The following is an 18,433-nucleotide window of genomic DNA, read 5'->3' as shown; positions in this document are numbered from 1 at the left end:
CTCTTTCGCTCTCTCATAGAGTACAATAGTTATGTAATTACGGGAGGGCGCCATCCAATGAGTATTTCCTCTGGAATGCGCGACGAACGATCCTATCGTCTTGACGATCTTAATCGCTTTTATCGCTTGTCCGTCGCGCGATGTTCGAGCATTAGACTTCAGTAACAGTTAATGATACTTTAAAAATTTCTACACAGCAGGGACGATCGTTGTAACCCGCGGCTAGACACGAGCCGAAAGCATTTCGGCGCCTTAAAGACCTTCCCGCGCGCCACAAGAAATAAAACGAGCATCAATTAATCTGTGAAATAGACCGTGCACGTAACGTTATGTGTGCTCCTCCAGAATACGTTCACGTAATATATGACCTCACGAACGTAAATAGTTCTTGAATAAACGATCATAAACTTTCCACGCACGTATTCTCGTTTACCCTGCCGTTAAACATCATCTAATAATTAATAGGCCTACTATAGAGTCTATATGCTCTCGCGATGCCGCGGTCGTCGTCGTTATCATCGTCATCGTCGTCGTCGCCCCGTTTTCCCCTTTTGCTGCTCGTAACGAAAGAACGTTATTTTCTGTTGCAGGAATGGTCCAAATATACATATCTATATAATATACTTTTTTGGTTTTAACGAGAGAAAAGAACTTTCTTCTTTCCAAAATACAATTCGATTAGTGGCGCTTATTCGTTTATGTTGTTTTGGTGGTGCGCGTCAGCGATGATTTCCTGAAAAAGAAAAAAGATTAATGAATTGTCTATTTAAGTGCGAATCTATGTTGCAAAAGTTTTATGAGAAAAAAAAGGAATACTTACATTCGTGTTGCATTCGATAGCTTCGTTCACTGCCGCCGCGACTGCTTTATCACTTATGTCGATCTCCTCGATGGCCTTTAGAGAGAAAGAGAATAAAAGCATTAATGGCGTTTATGACTGCTTAGTCACTGTAAAAAAGTGCAATCGCAGTATTAATGATCAGATGGCCCCTCGCTCATTAATCTTCGTCGGTCAGTATACTTGATAATGACCTTCAGACTCATTTACGCTCATCGAACGTAAATGATCTTTTGGCGATCATCATACATATATAAAAATCATATCAAAATTGTATTAAGTAACTCATTATTTAAACTGTCTAATCGAGTTTCATCTGATAATTATCAGAGATATATTATTACATCTTCATTATTTTATTAATTATCGACAAAATGTTAATGGTTAGAATTTGTCAATAAAGAGATTTTTTCCGAGACAAAGATTCTATTACTGTGTATTTTAATTCTTCATAATGTATAATTTAACAATAATGTTCTCATTTTATTGCCATCATCCTTCAACTTTCTCATTGCACTTCAATTCAACCTCAAAGCACTTCATAAATGTACATAAGTAAAATGTCCAGTCACAAAGCAAATAAAGAGAGTTGTTGAGACTCTCCTCGAAACGCTCGATCGATACTATCCCGCGCATCATCGACAATGACTCACTCCAGGCTAATAATAGCACGGACGTAGTGTACGTGATTATAATCTTCAGACTACGGCTAGACTGAGAATTATATACATCTATACATATATATATATGTATGTATACCTTGGTGACCGAGGCGACGTCCTCAGTGATAGCCGGTGCTGTTGGCGGGGAGGCGGGTGCTTCGGTCGGGACAGCCGGTGGTGCAACTTTGGGAGCCTCATCGGTACTCTCCGTCGTGCTAACATCGTGGGCGACGTTGTTTTCTACTGGCGCCTCAATTTCCGGAGCGTTCTGTAAAATACAAGTCTCCTCGTTATGTCATCGTCATGTATTCGTTCATTCATTATTTCTTTCTTTCTTCAAGTCCAAATCCCAGCATGCTGTAACGAGGACAAAGGACGACGTAATACCGATTCTGCCGAATACCTTTCGTTCATAAAGAAAACGATATATCTTCCCTCCTTATGAATCATCAAATTTAAATAAGTATCACAAATGAATCATCACGAGATGATTATGTTGCGGTTCAAGTAGGAGATTGCAAATATCCTGAGATTATTTAGGAATAGAGCTCAAAATAGAATTTTTTGTCACCTCAAAATGGGATTAACTTTGAACCAGTCGGGATAGTTTTGGCCCAAATTTAAAAAAATGCTATTTAAAAAAAATATATAGTATGTATGTCCAAAATCAAAACATAAGATGTCTTAAAACGTCTTATATTTCAATTTTTACATGCATACCGGTTGGACATCAAAATTTGGGCCAAAATTACTCCACTTTATAACATAAATAAGTAAGAAAATATGTAGTAACTTACAATAGAAACGGAATTGACGGAATTTTCTAGATAAATTGTTACCGACACTAAAAACATCTTTGATATAAACATATTAAACGCGTTAAAGCATATTTCTAACAATAAATTTAACCTGTGTTACAGTGCGCCTGAACAATCGCGATGACTATTACCTCCTCGCTTGAAGCGCAGCATACGACGACAAAATGCCTCAGCAGAATCGTTTCGTCATGCTTCGGGCAGCGCAAAGAATTGAAAATCCCGCTGACGAACCCTTAAGGAAACTCGGCATGCGCAAGTACAAGATGCTTACGATACAACAGATGCAAATACGAGAACAGCACGACAGTAAGTATTGAGCTCTTCTAATGAGCACGTCTATCCAAAAAATCTAAAACGCCAGCTACCACGCGCGTATCATTAGACCAACTGCTTTTACGTCTATCAATGAGATTCACGCTAGAGGCACCTCTAATTTATTCGAGCGTCTATGTTATTATTAGTATAAGAGAGCGTTCGATATGAAAAAAGATTCAAAATCTACGGAAATGACATCAACTGACGCGGCAGCGCGAATGGTCTGCTATTCGCCGCGCCATAAAAAGTATTCTACTGCAACGTATTGATTTTAATTATATGGAAGGTCGTGTTAATATTATCAAGAAAACCAAGAGGCAAACAACACAGGTGGCAATAGGTAGTCATGGTAATATACATATGGGCTTTTAAAACGGAGAATTGAGCGGAAGCGTCGGAGGACATCGAGTAGCAGAGTAAGGCTTGTGTTAATCACGTTCGACAGAACGAAGGATGCACACGAAACGAGACCCTCAGGCGTTGAAACACAACGGGGACGCATCGGGATGGAAAACGGATTTAGCGGACTCTCTGAGGACTGACCGGCTCCGGTCGTGCATCGGCACACCCAAACAGCAAAGTATAATTTTGTTCTCGAGACAAGAATTATTCAAGGTCTCCCCCGGACGTAACTGTCAGTCTCCTGTCACTCGATGTTACCCTTCGTCGAGAGAACGGAGCGGAAAGATGAGGTTGTGTGCCAGATATGAAAAAAAAGAGATGGGGGAGTGAAAAGGTTTTTGGAGTTCAAAGTACGTGTTCAATAATTTTTGAATAGAGAGCATTGGAGGAATTCTGGAACGAGTGGAGATCGGGAGAGCCGATGTTTTCATTTTCAGGCTATAAGACCACAGAGACAGTACTGTGCGAACCGTACGACGAAGATATACGTGGAACGAGGCACCCGCCAAAGAATTTTGGCCGGCTGCATTCATGCCAGGAGGTTGTGTTGCATATTAGTCACCTGGTGATGCTCCTTGGCGACAGTCGACGGGATGGCGTTCGACAACTGACACGACAAGGCCTCTTCCTGGCTTTCGGTCTTCGCTACGCACTCGGTCGTCAGTCTATCCTTCAACTCAATGTTCGATTGATCACATGACATCGTCAGCGGTTCGCTCAGCAACATCGATTGTTCACGATTGCTGTTGTCGTCTTCGTCATATGAAGGAATTTGTGAGCGATCTTTCGTGGCGGTTTCTGTCGCGATGCCGGGTGTGACACTGGACTGTTGGAAGTTAGGACTTAAGGGCGGCGTGAGGAGCGTCTCTGTCGGGTCTCTTGGGTTGGCTGCGTGCTCGACGGGAGCTGGTGGTAATTCAGCTACGGATATGTTCGCTGGAGGAATCAATAATAATGGACAAGAGAGTTCTTCCGGTGGTAAAGGATAATCGAAGGAATCTAAGCTCTGCGTCCCCGTGTCTTCAGACGCCGGGGGTAGATCTTCCAAAGAGATAGGTACGCTTTCGGGTTCGGGCGAGAGAGCTAGCGTCTGAGGTTCACTCAAGTGCTTTTCTGAGAGGGAACACGTCGGAGCGTCTGACGTTGATTCTATATCATCTAAGGGACAGAATTCTGGCGTTGTTATGCGATCCTTTGATGAAAGAAGACACCTTTTGATCTCCTCGGTTTGCTCAAGTTGCAAGGAGGATGTCGTTAATGGTTCTGTCTCAACGACTGAAGTAGATATCGCGATAGGTTCTTTTTTGCTAACAATTGGTTCTGTTTCAATTGCACTTGTATTTTGAAGCTCGAATGTTTGAGAGCTGAATGTGATTAAATCTTCAGGCGGACATGGCAGCATATCTTCAATTTCATTGATTGTTTCCATTTCGTTTTTCATATCAGAGGTGACAAATTCAGTTAATAGCTCAACTGTCGCGTTTTCCGGAACGAACATATCCTCCAATTCTTCCGAAATCAAAGTTTCTTCCGTAGGCAACGCAGTATCCGATTCAAGTTCGATCTCCAGTTTCTCTTCGTCAGTTTCGGGAATCACCTTGACCGATTCAGTAGTGTCGGTAAGCTCTTCCACGCTGTCATCTTCTGGAATGATCAACGCAGGCCTGGCTTCAACCAAAATATCCTCCGAAACTGACAGCGGACCTTCCTCGGAATTTATAAATAGCTCAATCGGCGAAGTTGTTAATGGGACTCCTTCTTCTTCCTCTACTTCTTTCAGCTTTGCATAATCGTGTTCATATTCCATCGATATTCCGCTCGATTGTTCCACAACTTCTACCACTGACGACAACTGCTCCAATTCCCTTGGTAAGCTTTCGATCGACTTTGCGAAGGGTGTAGAACTAACTTCCGATGATTTCTCTGTGTCAACAAACACACATTTTTCAATAGAAGGAAGATCCGAGTCTGACAATTTCTCAATTGATTTTATGTGCTGCGTTTTATCTGGAGAATTCCCTACATTTTCAGACGATAAATATTGCTTTACTGCCGGGCAGGCGTCTTTTATTTCAATCTCAGTCGACGATAACGTTTCAGCCTCGATTTTATGTTCGACGTTAGGCGGTACATTTATCTTCATCGAAACTTCACAGTTATTTATCTCGCTCTTTGTTTGATACTCCACGACCGGTGAAGCCCCATTCACAGTTTCAGCCGTCGCAACAATATCAGGAACTTCTTCTGGACCTTTGCTCTGTGTATTTTTATCGCATTCCATCGCAAATGACGGAGTTTCCTTCGCCGAATTTGTCTCACTTTTCTGACACTTAAATACTTTCTCCTTCATCGCGACGTCGCTATCTACTTCTAGCACCTCTTCCTTATTATCACGGCTACTCCCTAACGTCTTCCCTATTTTTTTCGCAACATCTTGAGACGTCTCGACTTCGATCTCGGCCTCTACCACCGGCAGACACTCTACTTCCGCGAGGACGAAGGTCGCTTCCGTCGGGGGCAAGTTGTCGGTAGAGAAATCGAGTGATGTGGGGGACGCGACAGCGATGGTGATGGATTGATTTTCGCGACTCTCTTGGGGAAGAATATCCTCGCGAGACGACGGGTACGCGACGTCGGGCGGTGGTACCGGTGATGCCGGCGGTGTCGATTCCTCCTTATCGGCAGCCACGGCAGGCAGCTTGAGCGCCTCGGCCAGGGCTGTGGCGTTCGCCGCGGCCTGCCGAGCCTGCTGCAAAGGCGACGGATCTATGGGGGTCGGCGGTGGACTGGATGGGGGCAGGGACGGGAGGTCCTCACTGGCTTTCCTCTCAATGATAGACGGCGTCGCGACTGGCTGGACTCGATAGACGGGGATCTCTACCGGGTCCGCTACGGAGTGACCGCCGGCTGACTGACTGACCTCGACTACTTTTTTCTCGGCCTCGACTTTTTCGACCGCCTCCTCTTTCTTATCCTCGACGGACGGGACGGGAGTGGGGGCGGAGGGAGTGGGTTCCTTTTCTCGTCCGCTGAGGGACTGCTTGCCGCTGATTTCTCCTCCACCGGACTGCTCGTGGCGGCCGTTGCATTCTCCGCATCTTCGCCACCCTGAGACAATCGAGAGAACACACCATTTTAGATATTTCGTACGGCGCACCACACTCGCCTATCGCAGATATAAAAACTCTACATTTTAAGATATTAATTAATTTTATCTCACAGTTTTATAAAAATATCGATTGCAACATTTCGTTACATTTACATCATAGAAACACATAAAGTGCACCGTTTGCACGAATACTCTTATAAACAGATAATTTAATTATAAACAGATAATTTTTAGCACCTCGTTTATATGAATTAATAATAAAATGCAGAAATATAATTTCGAGTAGAGAAATATTTATTATTCAACTATATTTTTAGCAGACGATCGGCTCTAAATGAAAGGTGAGCCATGCCACGTGGATGAAGTGCGATGGAGAAAAATGTTGGTTCATTCGAGCGCGATATTATTTTTTTGTTCGTTGCGAGGGGTGGTCGCCGACGACAAACTACAGCGCGCGTTCTCTCGTGCCAAGGGTGAGCTCCGAGCGACTCAAATGAAAACGAGGGTGAACAGCTTAATGATACATGTGGAACGAAAGAGAGAGAAAGAGAACGAGCGATGTGTAAAGAGGCGTACGTACCCCTAGTGCATACGTAGTGCATACGAGGGAGGTAAAACGAGGGTGCACGCTGGGGCGCCGAGTTACCAACGTTCTCACCCTTTAGGAGCCGTATCAATCGTGTCACTGTGTCAATGAGTTTTTTTTTCTTCCTATAATCTTTTTTTAAGACGAAACGATCACAATTCTTTCTGTCAACAGCTCACGAAATAACGAGGGAGATTTATCACTAAATTTGCTGTTCTACAAAGAACGATTATTGCGTGAAGAACGCTAGACATACTCTTAGATATCAAAGAAACTATGATAACTCAATCTCTTGAGTTAAATAAGATTTTGTTATCTTTTACTTCCATATATGTCAAAATGTAAATCAATTCATTTCTATGATTAGTTTCAAAGTCCATACTACTGTACTAACAATAAGTGCATACAGTAGTATGGATTTTGAAACAAATAAAAAATTACATCTGAGTCAAATTTAATACATTTTTTTAGTTAAATGGTTTAACTCTATTTTTTAATTAAGGACATGTTGAATGGAAGCAAAATTACGATCTACAGAAATGATGAAAAAACGACTCAAATTGGGTATAATTTGACATTATGAATTTAACGGTGCATGCTAATGAAAGATGAGAGACGAACTCAATGTATGACGCGGCAAGTGCTATATCGTTTATACGCATAATTCTGTTATCGGCTCGGTAACGTAATATGTAGAGATAAAACTGAAGAAATGCGCAGTGGAACAAAAGTATAGGCACGTTCCGTCGACACACGCCGACGCTCAGAAATTCCTAGGAAGGTTCGTCACGTTCCTACACATGAGATATATTTATTACTCTGCAAACTATTTCATTTAATAATATTTGTCATTTTATCTACGATCTACCGTGTGTGTTTGATTCTAATCTTTAAATTGTTCGCTAAATGTGAAAACTATTTCTCGCACGAAAAGATATAAGATAATGTAAATGTATATTTAAATGCCTAATAAATATTTATATGTAGATATTTTTTAAAATAAATTTATAATAAAAGTAATTCCATGTAAGAGCTAATATACGTAAGAATGTTATTTTTGTCGATTTATACGACTATTTCGTTCGACGGCTCGTTTGTTTGACTGTCATCATTAGTCTTCGCTTGGCGTGTGCCGACAAACACTCTCGATACCTTTCGGTTTGCGCAACTTAAGGCAGCGAGAACAGCCGAGACAAAATCAATTCTTGAAACCCGAGAGAGAAATAGAAACCGGACGTGAGAAACGCGTCGTGCGCTTTATTGTCCCGCGTTCCGTATCGATCGCCGGCGTCGAGTCTCCCGTCATAGATTTTCCTAAAGGATATAAGCCTCTCCCGCTTAAAGAATTACAACGGAGTGGCACTTAAGAGGCATTTGTTGCAGCTTTTATGTTAGTTGTACCCGGGAATCCATTTTATTCTTCTTGTGAAGAAAACTTCTCCTGTAAGGAATCGTAAGAGGATATTCCGATATATAATATAAAGAGATTTATAACTTGGTTCTCCTTCAATCATCCGTTAATATAATGCCTTCACATTTTATGTTTGAGAATCAATTATCCTATCTTCGGATAAACTATGGAGTGGAAATTTATCTACTGGAAAAGAGTAAAAAAGTAACAGCCTAAGAAAGTAAGAGAGTAAGACAGTGAGTTTTACCGAAAGGTGAAACAATCCAGCCTAAAACAAGTAAATAAATGTCTCTAGTAGTTAGAAGAGTTTATTTCATCACAATTCTACCGTGAATTTCAACTCGGTGGCAACAGCGTTTTATTTTTTGTCGAGAATATTTTGCGTTTATAAAAGTGATGACAGACGACCCGAAAATCCGCTTCAATTTCCTGAATCGAGAGACCTGCTCCAAATTCCAGTCGAAACTTTCCACTCAGAATTCTTCCACTTCCGTCCGAGTCCGCTGATATTTAAACACAACGTGTCACCGTCGAGGTGAAAGCGACCGTAAATAGATGCTCACAACGCAAGAATTTGGCCTAATATCAAAACGTAAAAATGCACGACAAAACTGGCGAATGGCCAGGATCGAGGGGCATTGTCCGCAGAGGCGAGGAGGCAAGTGCAGACGTAATGAACTTCCGGCAGCCTGGCGTCCTCTTACGACAAAATCGATTGAGAAATTGTGAACCCGCTTCCCTATATACACAATACCGAATTGCTGTTGGCCGACGACCAATTCTGAGTAGGTTAACAGCAACTATGTATTGCGACGTTCCAAAAAAATTGCATACCAATCGTCGATCTCTCTGCAGCAAAAAGAATACGATTCTTTCCTAGCAAAGAAATTGAAAATTCGCGATCTACATTCCTGCAATTCCTTCTTGACTTTTTTATTTTGTCAAGAAAATAAAATAAAATAAATATCAAGAGAAACTAAATTATTAGATAAATACATTGTAGATATGTATTGTAATGTTAATAGATTTTATTAAAGAATAAAGCTGTTTAACGAAAACTTAATGCACTGAGAATGTACTTTATTAAATAATATCTAACTTCGTGAAATGAAATTTTCCATTTAAGGAACACTGCTAGGAAAAGCATTTCGTATTCAGAATATTCAATGAATAAAGAATGCATTCATTGTATGAGCAAATAAAAAAAGCACAATACTTTCCCGATAATACTTTTGTTGATTCTGTATTGAGCGATGTCATTACAAGTGTATTTCAATAGAGAGAGCGCAGTCTGTGATGTTTTCAACAACTTCAAAGCCAGCCAAAGGAATCGAGTTACTCACGTATTCCGGGTATTTATCTTTCATGTTGTTAAATGATGCAGTAATATGCACCAATTTGCAACAATTTCACCGGAAAATGTACCGTTTATGGCTGCTCCATTAATATTACGCCGGCTAAAGGCGTTTCCGACAGCTGAAAGTAAGTTAATTTTACGCTAACGGGCGGCGGCTAAATTTTTAATCGTCCCGTAAAATACTGACGGTCGCGAGAATATACCTCGCACAGTGAACTATGGGGATGAAACGATCAGACTCGGAAGAGTCGACAAAGTGCCATAACTTTTACGTCTTCACGAGCACGTAGAGCATTAGAAATGCATTAGTTTTGCGGGCGTCTATCTTAGGGACGACCGTCGTAACCGACCGCGACGATGCGATCCTTCACAACAAACATTCGTAAATCCTCGCTCTCTGATTTTCGATAAAAACTCGGTAGATTTGTAGAGCAAAAGTTGATTGTCTATCACTCTAAATCAGAAACTAGCTTCCCGTCATTCTATTGATACATTTCATATATATTTAAAAAATCTTTTCTTAATTTTTAAATCGTAATAAAATATAACTTTTATATATAATTTTTTTGGATATTAGAAATTTAAAAAATTTTTCAACAAAATTGAAAGAGATGAATTTAGGGAATTCCTTGTCAAAAACGTTAACGTAATAACGTGTCTTGTTCATCCGACCGTGTAAATTATCCTACGTGCCATCGCGCTCATGACAGCTGGTATTCGCCAGCACCAAAATCAATTTCCTGTTTGGGAAAAAAAATTAGCTAGAGTAGAGCGACTCGCTGAAATAATGGTATTATATAACAACTGTTATCTCATTCCGACATTCATATACAATACCTAATATTCTCCAGCGAATTATAAGCGACCAGACTTTTCGAAGTGTTAGTGCTATAAGTATTTATGCCATAAAGATCGTTCCCTTACTACAAAAGTGAACACAGTTATAAAAAAACCAAGTTTCTCAGAAAAGGAAAAAACTATTTTTTAATTTGAGAGAAAATTATTGACTAATCAAATAATATTGGCAAAGAATATATTCTTAATATTATCAATTATCATTTTCGTCATTTTCGTACTTAAAAATCTACCTTTTTTGAGTTGTGATAACTTTTTTTAAATCACCAATTTTTTAGTTGTGACATTTTGACGATTTTTTATGAGTCAGTTATTTTAATTTTAATGATTGATCGAGTAATATTTATCCAACTCATTCATGGTAATAACTCGAAAAAATATTTTTTGAATTGTGTCACTTTTAGAGTAAGGAAGCGATATTATAATTCATTCAAATTTTTGCTTCTAAGCTTTCATAAACGAGCTCCTAAACTCACAACGAACTAACATTGTGTACAATTTTTTGAACTTTATGTGAGTTATCCCTTGGAACGGGATTTGATGGCCGCAAGATGAAAACGGAGCAGGCAACTGCTACGCCATCGATGTTCCGGAAGTAATCTTGCGTATTTAACGAGCGTGACGTAGACAATAGCTACGCTAATGATTCGCAGGTGTTTCGCGAGAGACTCATATCGACGTGTCCCGCGAATGACATGTTCATCGGATATGCTCCGTATGCGGGCAAGACTATGCATTGTCATCGTCTCTCTTAATACGCTGTGGAGAAGCGATAATGTATACCGCGCCTGGAAGACGTCGAGCTTCGCGATATATGCGAGCAACAAACTAACGTTTGTTTTAACTTCGCTATTCTTTCACGGATATAAATTACGGGCATTTATTCGGTTCACCGGAGCATGTCCGCCAGTAATATCGTGCACACCGGCAAACAACGCAAATACGATCGGCGAGAGGGAGAGGTGCACGTTTCGATGTATGCGTCGAAAAACCCTGATAGTCATAGAGAAAAAGAGAGAAAGAGAGACAAAGAAAAAGCTAGAAAGTGGAGAGAAAGAGAGAAAATGTCTATTGTTCAATCGGATCGTTGCGCATCGATATGAAACGTTTCGAAATGCTCGTCGTTCTACCGTGTGCACGACCGATTTCGTCACTGATTTAATGCGACAGTAAGATAAATCGGCAATCAGTCCAACGATCCACTTACGTTTGCTTCCCACTGAGTATCGTATAATGCTAGCACGGCACAACCGAGAAGCATCATGAAATACTAGACTAAAGGGACTAGATACCGTTGAATTTACGGAGAACATCCTGAGAACGCCATTTAGAGAGCTGATAAAATTCAAGATATCATGTATCGCGATTAAATTTCATTTTAATTAACCTTCACGGTATCGATTTCCCTTGTTTCGCACTGAATATTGCACGTTTAGTTCCGCGCTTGGCTTCGATTGACTTCGACGAACGAGGAGCGAGGTCGCAGTCGATTTCCTCTTGACGGCCCAACGGGCTCTTCTCGCGAGGCTTGGCACGCGACTCGAGCCGGTTAATAATCCACGTAGATAGAAATCTGACACGAAAGCCGACGCGAGAAGCTAGCTCGCAACCGGCGTGTAAACGGCTCTTTAGGTCGCGGCGAGCGTCTCGCGTGTTTCACGCTTCGCGGTGGCGAGAGAGATCCGGACGTGTAGCCATCGGCCGTGCATAGATTTACACGTCGTACTCAGTGTTGCGCTTAGATAAAAATTATCTAGAAAAAGATAAGATAAATTACACGTGAACGCATCTTAGATAAGATAAAGATGATTTCATTTTAAATTTATTTAAACAAAAGATAAAATTGTGAGTTTCATCTAGATAGTCATAGATAATTATAATGATAGATAACAGATAGATAATATTACTTTTAAGCAAAACAATTTAAAATATAGAAATATCTTCATATTTTCACTTATAATATAAATCTATATTTATATAATCTCGCGTCGGCTTCGTGTTAGACTTCTATCTCTCTCTCTGCGTGGATTATTAGATATAGATTATTAACTAGAGTTTTTCAAATATTCCATTTGACAAAGCTTTTTGCACAGTATATACATGCATATATTATATGTTCGGCGATGATAGCAAGATATTAGAATTGAAGAAAATCTGTTTCACACGTATAGATAAAAAGTAAAAATCTAATTCTTTAGATTTAGATTCTAAACATAAAAGTAGGTACTTTAATATTGAAAGTGTCCTTTTTTTATAAAATTATAAATAAAAGAAGGCAATAACGCTGATACATCAAGTCAATACTCAGAATTACAAATCCTGAACAGCACTAATCTAACAACATTTAATATAAGTATCCGATTTATAAAAAAGAAGATTCAAAATCCTACACTGAAGAGATGCATACTAAACTACTGCATATTAAGATAATTTGAAAAAGGTATAATACTTTTTTTATCTAAGATATGGAGATATTCTCTAATAATTTAGGTAGAGATAAGCTGAAGCCATTCTTCACTTAGATAATTATCTATATAATTTTATACAAATAACAACAAACACCGGTCATACTATAATTGAAGCGTTCGACGCAAGAACGAGAGAGATCCATAATCCACAAGGTACCACATTTACATGCAGTTTGATACCCAGAGATACCTTCGTAAATTGCGGACATACTTCATTCGTGCCACAAACCCTTCAATTCGTACGACAAAAGAGTTATCAACGAAAATTGTTGATTCAAGCCCTGGCCAGCGTTTATAAATTTTCCCACAAATGTCAGTTCCTCGTCGGGCTTCCTGGCCTGGGATAATTCGGCCCCCAGGGGATAAACGTTCGTATATGGATAAAACGGCTCGGCATGATAATTTAATCTCGCAGCACCTCGCCCCCGGCACGAGCGAATCGCCGCACGGCCGCTTTCCGCTCGGTGAGCCCGGGTCGTAATAAATTTCGATAAATCTCGTTGGAAATTCATAGCTAATCAAGGATTTAACGCGCGCTTTGAACGCCGGCTGGGCATAAATTGCATTTTTCCCCGGGGGCTATCATAACACTGAAACTCAACCTTAGCGGAAACCCAAGTTAGCCATCCCGCAATCCATCCCTGATAATGACCTATACAACCGCGAGTGGCTTGCCGCTGATGTTGAGAGAGGTCGAACGAAAACACCAAATAAAATACGTCAGAAGAAGAGAGGGAAGTTTCATAGATCATAAATTGTACACGTCGTCGCTGTACATTACGAAATTACTCCCGCTGGTACAATCTCACTCCACATGTGACGGTGCTCAAATAAACTGTAAAACAAGTAGGACCGAAGAGCGAACTAGCGTGATCCTTAGTCTCGGATGAATCGTTATTTTCGCGCGCGTTTGGCACCGCTGACGTCTAGGCCGACGAGCCTAGTCTCAAGAAAGCATTCCATCGCTTTTCTCTCGCCTTCGCGTTCCTACGCTCCTCCGTTCTATTTTCGCACGTCTCGCGTCTCGCGCTAGCGCAAGAGTGTCGGCTTACCATGACGGATATTCCATCCATTTAAATTTAACTGTGTGTATTCACAAAGTAAGTATTAAATTATCATCTAAACGTTAACGTTACAAGCAAAATTAAATTCGAAAAAAATGGCTGAAAAATGAAACTCGCTAATAGGATTACCGTACCGTGGGTAGATCTGTATCCTGCTTATCTACCGGAACTGCAGTAATGCCCAATAGTGGAACGTAAGCTAATATTTTCCGAGTTCCGCGAGCAAGGGCACACGCAGCTCTGCACATGCCATTGCCCAAACTGCGCCCCGCTTGTAGGACGTATTCCATCTCGGGAGAAATCTTTAATTAATCCTGCGTGGAACCTTCAAATTTACAAGTTCATCACCAAGACTGCTTCTCCGATTGATATTACAATGGACGATCAAGAGTTCTTGTTATACAAGTTATTCGTTTGAATAGCTATTCTTTTGTAGTCTTTAAAGTATTTTATTCTACTCTTAAAGCAATAATAATTGAGATATATAATTTGTGCAAATATGTGAAGGAATCAAATAATCGAAGGTGTGTGATAACAAAATTTTGTAGTAATTTTTGAATTAAGAATCTAGAAAGTATTTGTTTTAATTCGTGATATTTGTTTAATGTTGCACAATGAAATATCTATAACGTTCTGTTACACGTCGTTTGCTTCGTCAAATACGTCATACGAATAAGTATATCGATCTACATTTAGAAAACTGAACACTGCTTCTATGTTCAGTTTGGATATACAGTGCCATTCTCTATTAATAGAACTGAATCACTAAGCGAAGATTGATTCTACGTAAAAGGTATCGACACATAAAATCACAATTTGCATTCAGCATCAAATTGCATCAGAATTCCATGACACGAAATAAAAATAAATATCCTTTATCTATTTAGATATCATTCGTTAATCATTATTTTTAATGACGTAATATTTGATTTTGTAAAATATTAACTTTAAACAGCATATTGCAGAAACGTTGCGCAGTTTCCGCAACAAGGAAATTCCTCAACACCGGAAGACCTCGATCGTCCATGAATATCAGCATATCATCATTGCGACACTACCTTTATCACACGCGCACGCAAACACAAGTGACAAGAACGGAGGCAGATCCGTACTAACTGTTCGCCGTTGGCGAACTACTCGAGCCAGGCTACGAGTTCAGTGAGGGTTTATATAGAGGATCGTCCCACGTCTCCTAGCGAAAGAAGAGAAGCGAGAGTCACACGTCGAAAGCCAGAGAAAGAGAGAGAAAGAGAGAAACTCGCCAGGAGTTAGTCACTAGCCACTGCAGCAAGTAACTAGAGATGCAAGGTAACACTAAGTTAAAGTATGTATTGTATAAGGAAGACTGAATTTTACAAGATGAGAAAAAATCTTAAATTTATTTTAAAGCTGATTAATTAATCTATTATTATAATATTTAACGTCGAATTTAATAAATGTAGATAAATTTATTAGAGAAAAATAGTATTGATTCTATTTTTAGAATCTTAATTCTTCTTTTGAAGAAAAGATTTTAGATCACTGTGTAATTAACCCAAGATAAGATTGACATATCTCACTTAAAATTACACACGATAAAACTGAAATAGAAGATTAATATGTGCAATTTTTAAATGTTATTTCTGGAACGAATCTATAGAAGATGTTTGTATTTTTATGCACATAAATTTTACTTGGGCTGTAAATATTCACATATTTCTAAGATGGCTACAAAATATACATAATTATACGTAAGTACACATGTCGTGTCGGAGAAGTCCGATTCTCCGAAGATATCAACGGTAAAGAACGAGGGAAATTGACCCACGTCTTTTTATAACGGGTAGTTGCAAAGCTTTCGAGCGAGTGAGCGAGCAGGACAGCGAATTAGGAAGAAACAAACGGAGAGAAAGGAAAGCGCATTATCTCTACGTGGTGAAACTAGGAAGAGAAAGATCCTTGGGCATACCAGTGATACAAGAGCGACAAAGTGCAGTAAAAGACCCAAAGTTGACAGCAGTCGAGGAGAGAAAAGGGGAGTGGGATTCATCTTAGAAACGTACGGTTGCTAACCAATGCGTCGCCACGGACAAAAATTTACGCCGCAAAACCGCCGCGCATTTCTATTCTTGGACGACCGAGACAGGAAGGCAAGGAGACGAAGAGCGCTAAATGGAAGAAACGAGCGGAACGACGACGAGACTATGCATTTCTTCTCGTTAACGTTAAATTTATATCTATCCTTAGGATAAGAATTCCTATGAAAATATGTACGATATTACACATTTTATTACTTTAATATTAAAATGTTTTCTTTTGAAAAAAATATTCTGTATAGAATTTTCTGTTCTTCCTTTATCAAGATTATTACAAATTCCTCATACTAAAGTGCTATAACTTTTTCCTAATTTTCAGACAAAATTTCATAATTTTCCCTGACTTTAAATAATATTTTGAAATTTCTTATATTTTGTTAAATATTTTGTTGAGAGATCAATTTAACAATATAAATTACTATTAATATTACTGACACTGTTTACATTTTTAAGTTGGTAGTATTCCAAAATTACGTAAGTGTAACACACTTCTTTAAAGCCAAGAATTTTAATTTTCCACAAAATTTGCAAAATTCCCTGACTTTTCTTGATTTCCCTTATTTTCAGTTTTGTCAACCTTGATTATAGATTGTACGTATTATATTTCGCAAAGAAAACAAATTATCACAACAAAGAGAATGCGCTTGCAACATTAGGTCACGTAATCTACTGCGGTGTAACAAAAGTACGCGATAAGTGACGAATACGTCCGATAAACATTTCTTAAATAGCATAATTCTTAAAACAGCGTGTTTTTTAAAGACAACAGACGTTTGCTTGAAACTGCAATCGGCGATTTACGAGAAAACGATAAGGTCGCGGTCGCAGAAATAGTTGGACAGCATCCAACCAGCTGAGTTTATTGTGAACTTTACTTTTCTGCTTCTGCCGGTTGATACAAACACGCGAGAACGCAACGTCAGAAGACCGAAAATAATCACGGATGTCGTAAAGAATATTGTCGTAGACGCAGCGACAATATAATTTCCGATCCTCTCGAAAACGGAAACGCATTTATTTATCTTTTGCTGCTGCGCTTCGATGCGAGCTTATCAAATTGCTGCTGAAATAATCATGACGCGCGACTCGCGGAATAACTACGATACAGATAAATGATATTCGCGGAATAATCCCGCAAAATTGAGAGCACATTTCCTCTAACAAAGAATAACATATCAATTTATTTTAAAGCCAATTATCTAGATATTGAAACATTTAAAATTCACATTGGAGATAAATTCACAAAATCTGTCTCAAAATTAATTTCAAAATTAATCCCGAAGCTATTACGAAACCTCTGGCTGGAATACAATGACTTTGGAGGATCGTGTAATTTAAACACGGCGAGATGCACTCTTTTGGTACAGCTTCGCGGCGGAATCGTTGGCGGCAGCATCGACTACAAACTCCAATATTATTTTTAGACGAAGAGATGAAGAAGGAGTTTACCAAGAGAGATACCGACGAGTATCAAGCGAACGTTCAAGTAGATGGAGTGGTTACTGTGCCGGAAGTTGACTCCTGATTATGAGCATTCTAATAATTACCGATAACGAAGAAAAGTATACGTGTTAAATGGCGGGGAAGTGCTACTTTCCACTTACTGTCCGAAAAAAAAGAAACGCTGTTCTGTCACATTACCATGTAAACTCGCTAAAAATTTGTTTGTGAACCGCAGTTTTTAAAATACATACATGCATCAATTTAGGATTTTAAAACTTGTTACAATCACTCGTATTTGTTACAGTCTTTTTCTATTTCAATCCATGTAAATCTGTATGACATCGTTGAACATATTTTAGAATTGAAATTTTTCGAGTGCACGAGCAAACAGTTACTCCGGATCTCATATTTCCGAAATAAAGCGAGGGGAATCGTTTCCTGCAACAACCAGAGATGCAAAACACATAAATCACCTTTCTATTTTCGCTCGTTAGTCGAGCTTTTGCTTCCCACTGTATCGATCAACCTGCCGGCGATACAGTTATAACGAATATGTCACTAGTGTTTCACCCATTCAATTCGTCATAATCCTCTTTTCGGATCAACACTACTCTTCATGTCTTACTCTACACATCCTCGATGCGACAAAACAAGAAATAAAAATTCAAGGACTTAACGAGTACATATTTTGACACGAATGTCCACTCGATGATTTAAAGTCGACACTGAGCTACTTAATTTTTGATTATGCCTCATACATAAAAGAATTTAATGAATAAAAGCCATTCTAACTTCACGCATTGAAGTTATTTTTATTTTCAAGAGACTAAACTTCGAACTGACAATAAACTGCGATTTGAAAATATATATACAGGGTGTTTCCAAATTAAATGGCAAAACTTCGGGAGCGTGTAGAGGAGTAAAAAACTAAGAAAAAAAGTCCTATAGACATATGCTCCTTTTTGCTTTGTTTCGCAGGAAATCACGAAAAAAGAAAAAAATATATTTAATTTATTATTTTAATTATTTT

The 18,433-nt window shown here is 39.3% G+C and overlaps 1 protein-coding gene across 1 annotated transcript in view; it reads right to left on the bottom strand.

Annotated features, from left to right (window-relative positions):
- Positions 1-34: 34 nt before the first annotated feature.
- The window catches only part of LOC108723397 (A kinase anchor protein 200), a 119,839-nt gene continuing 101,440 nt past the window's right edge, over positions 35-18,433 (bottom strand). Inside the window, 5 exon segments of the mRNA XM_018449139.1 lie at positions 35-733; positions 821-895; positions 1,598-1,768; positions 3,598-6,048; positions 6,051-6,143. Of these exon segments, the coding sequence (XP_018304641.1) occupies positions 689-733; positions 821-895; positions 1,598-1,768; positions 3,598-6,048; positions 6,051-6,143 (2,835 nt within the window). The 3' untranslated portion in view covers positions 35-688.

The sequence above is a fragment of the Mycetomoellerius zeteki genome, unplaced genomic scaffold (genome assembly GCF_001594055.1).
Source record: "Mycetomoellerius zeteki isolate Tzet28-1 unplaced genomic scaffold, Tzet1.0 scaffold232, whole genome shotgun sequence".
NCBI classification, from domain to species: domain Eukaryota; kingdom Metazoa; phylum Arthropoda; class Insecta; order Hymenoptera; family Formicidae; genus Mycetomoellerius; species Mycetomoellerius zeteki.
Note: the sequence above shows the minus strand (reverse complement) of the source record. Positions and strands in the feature narration are given on the sequence as shown.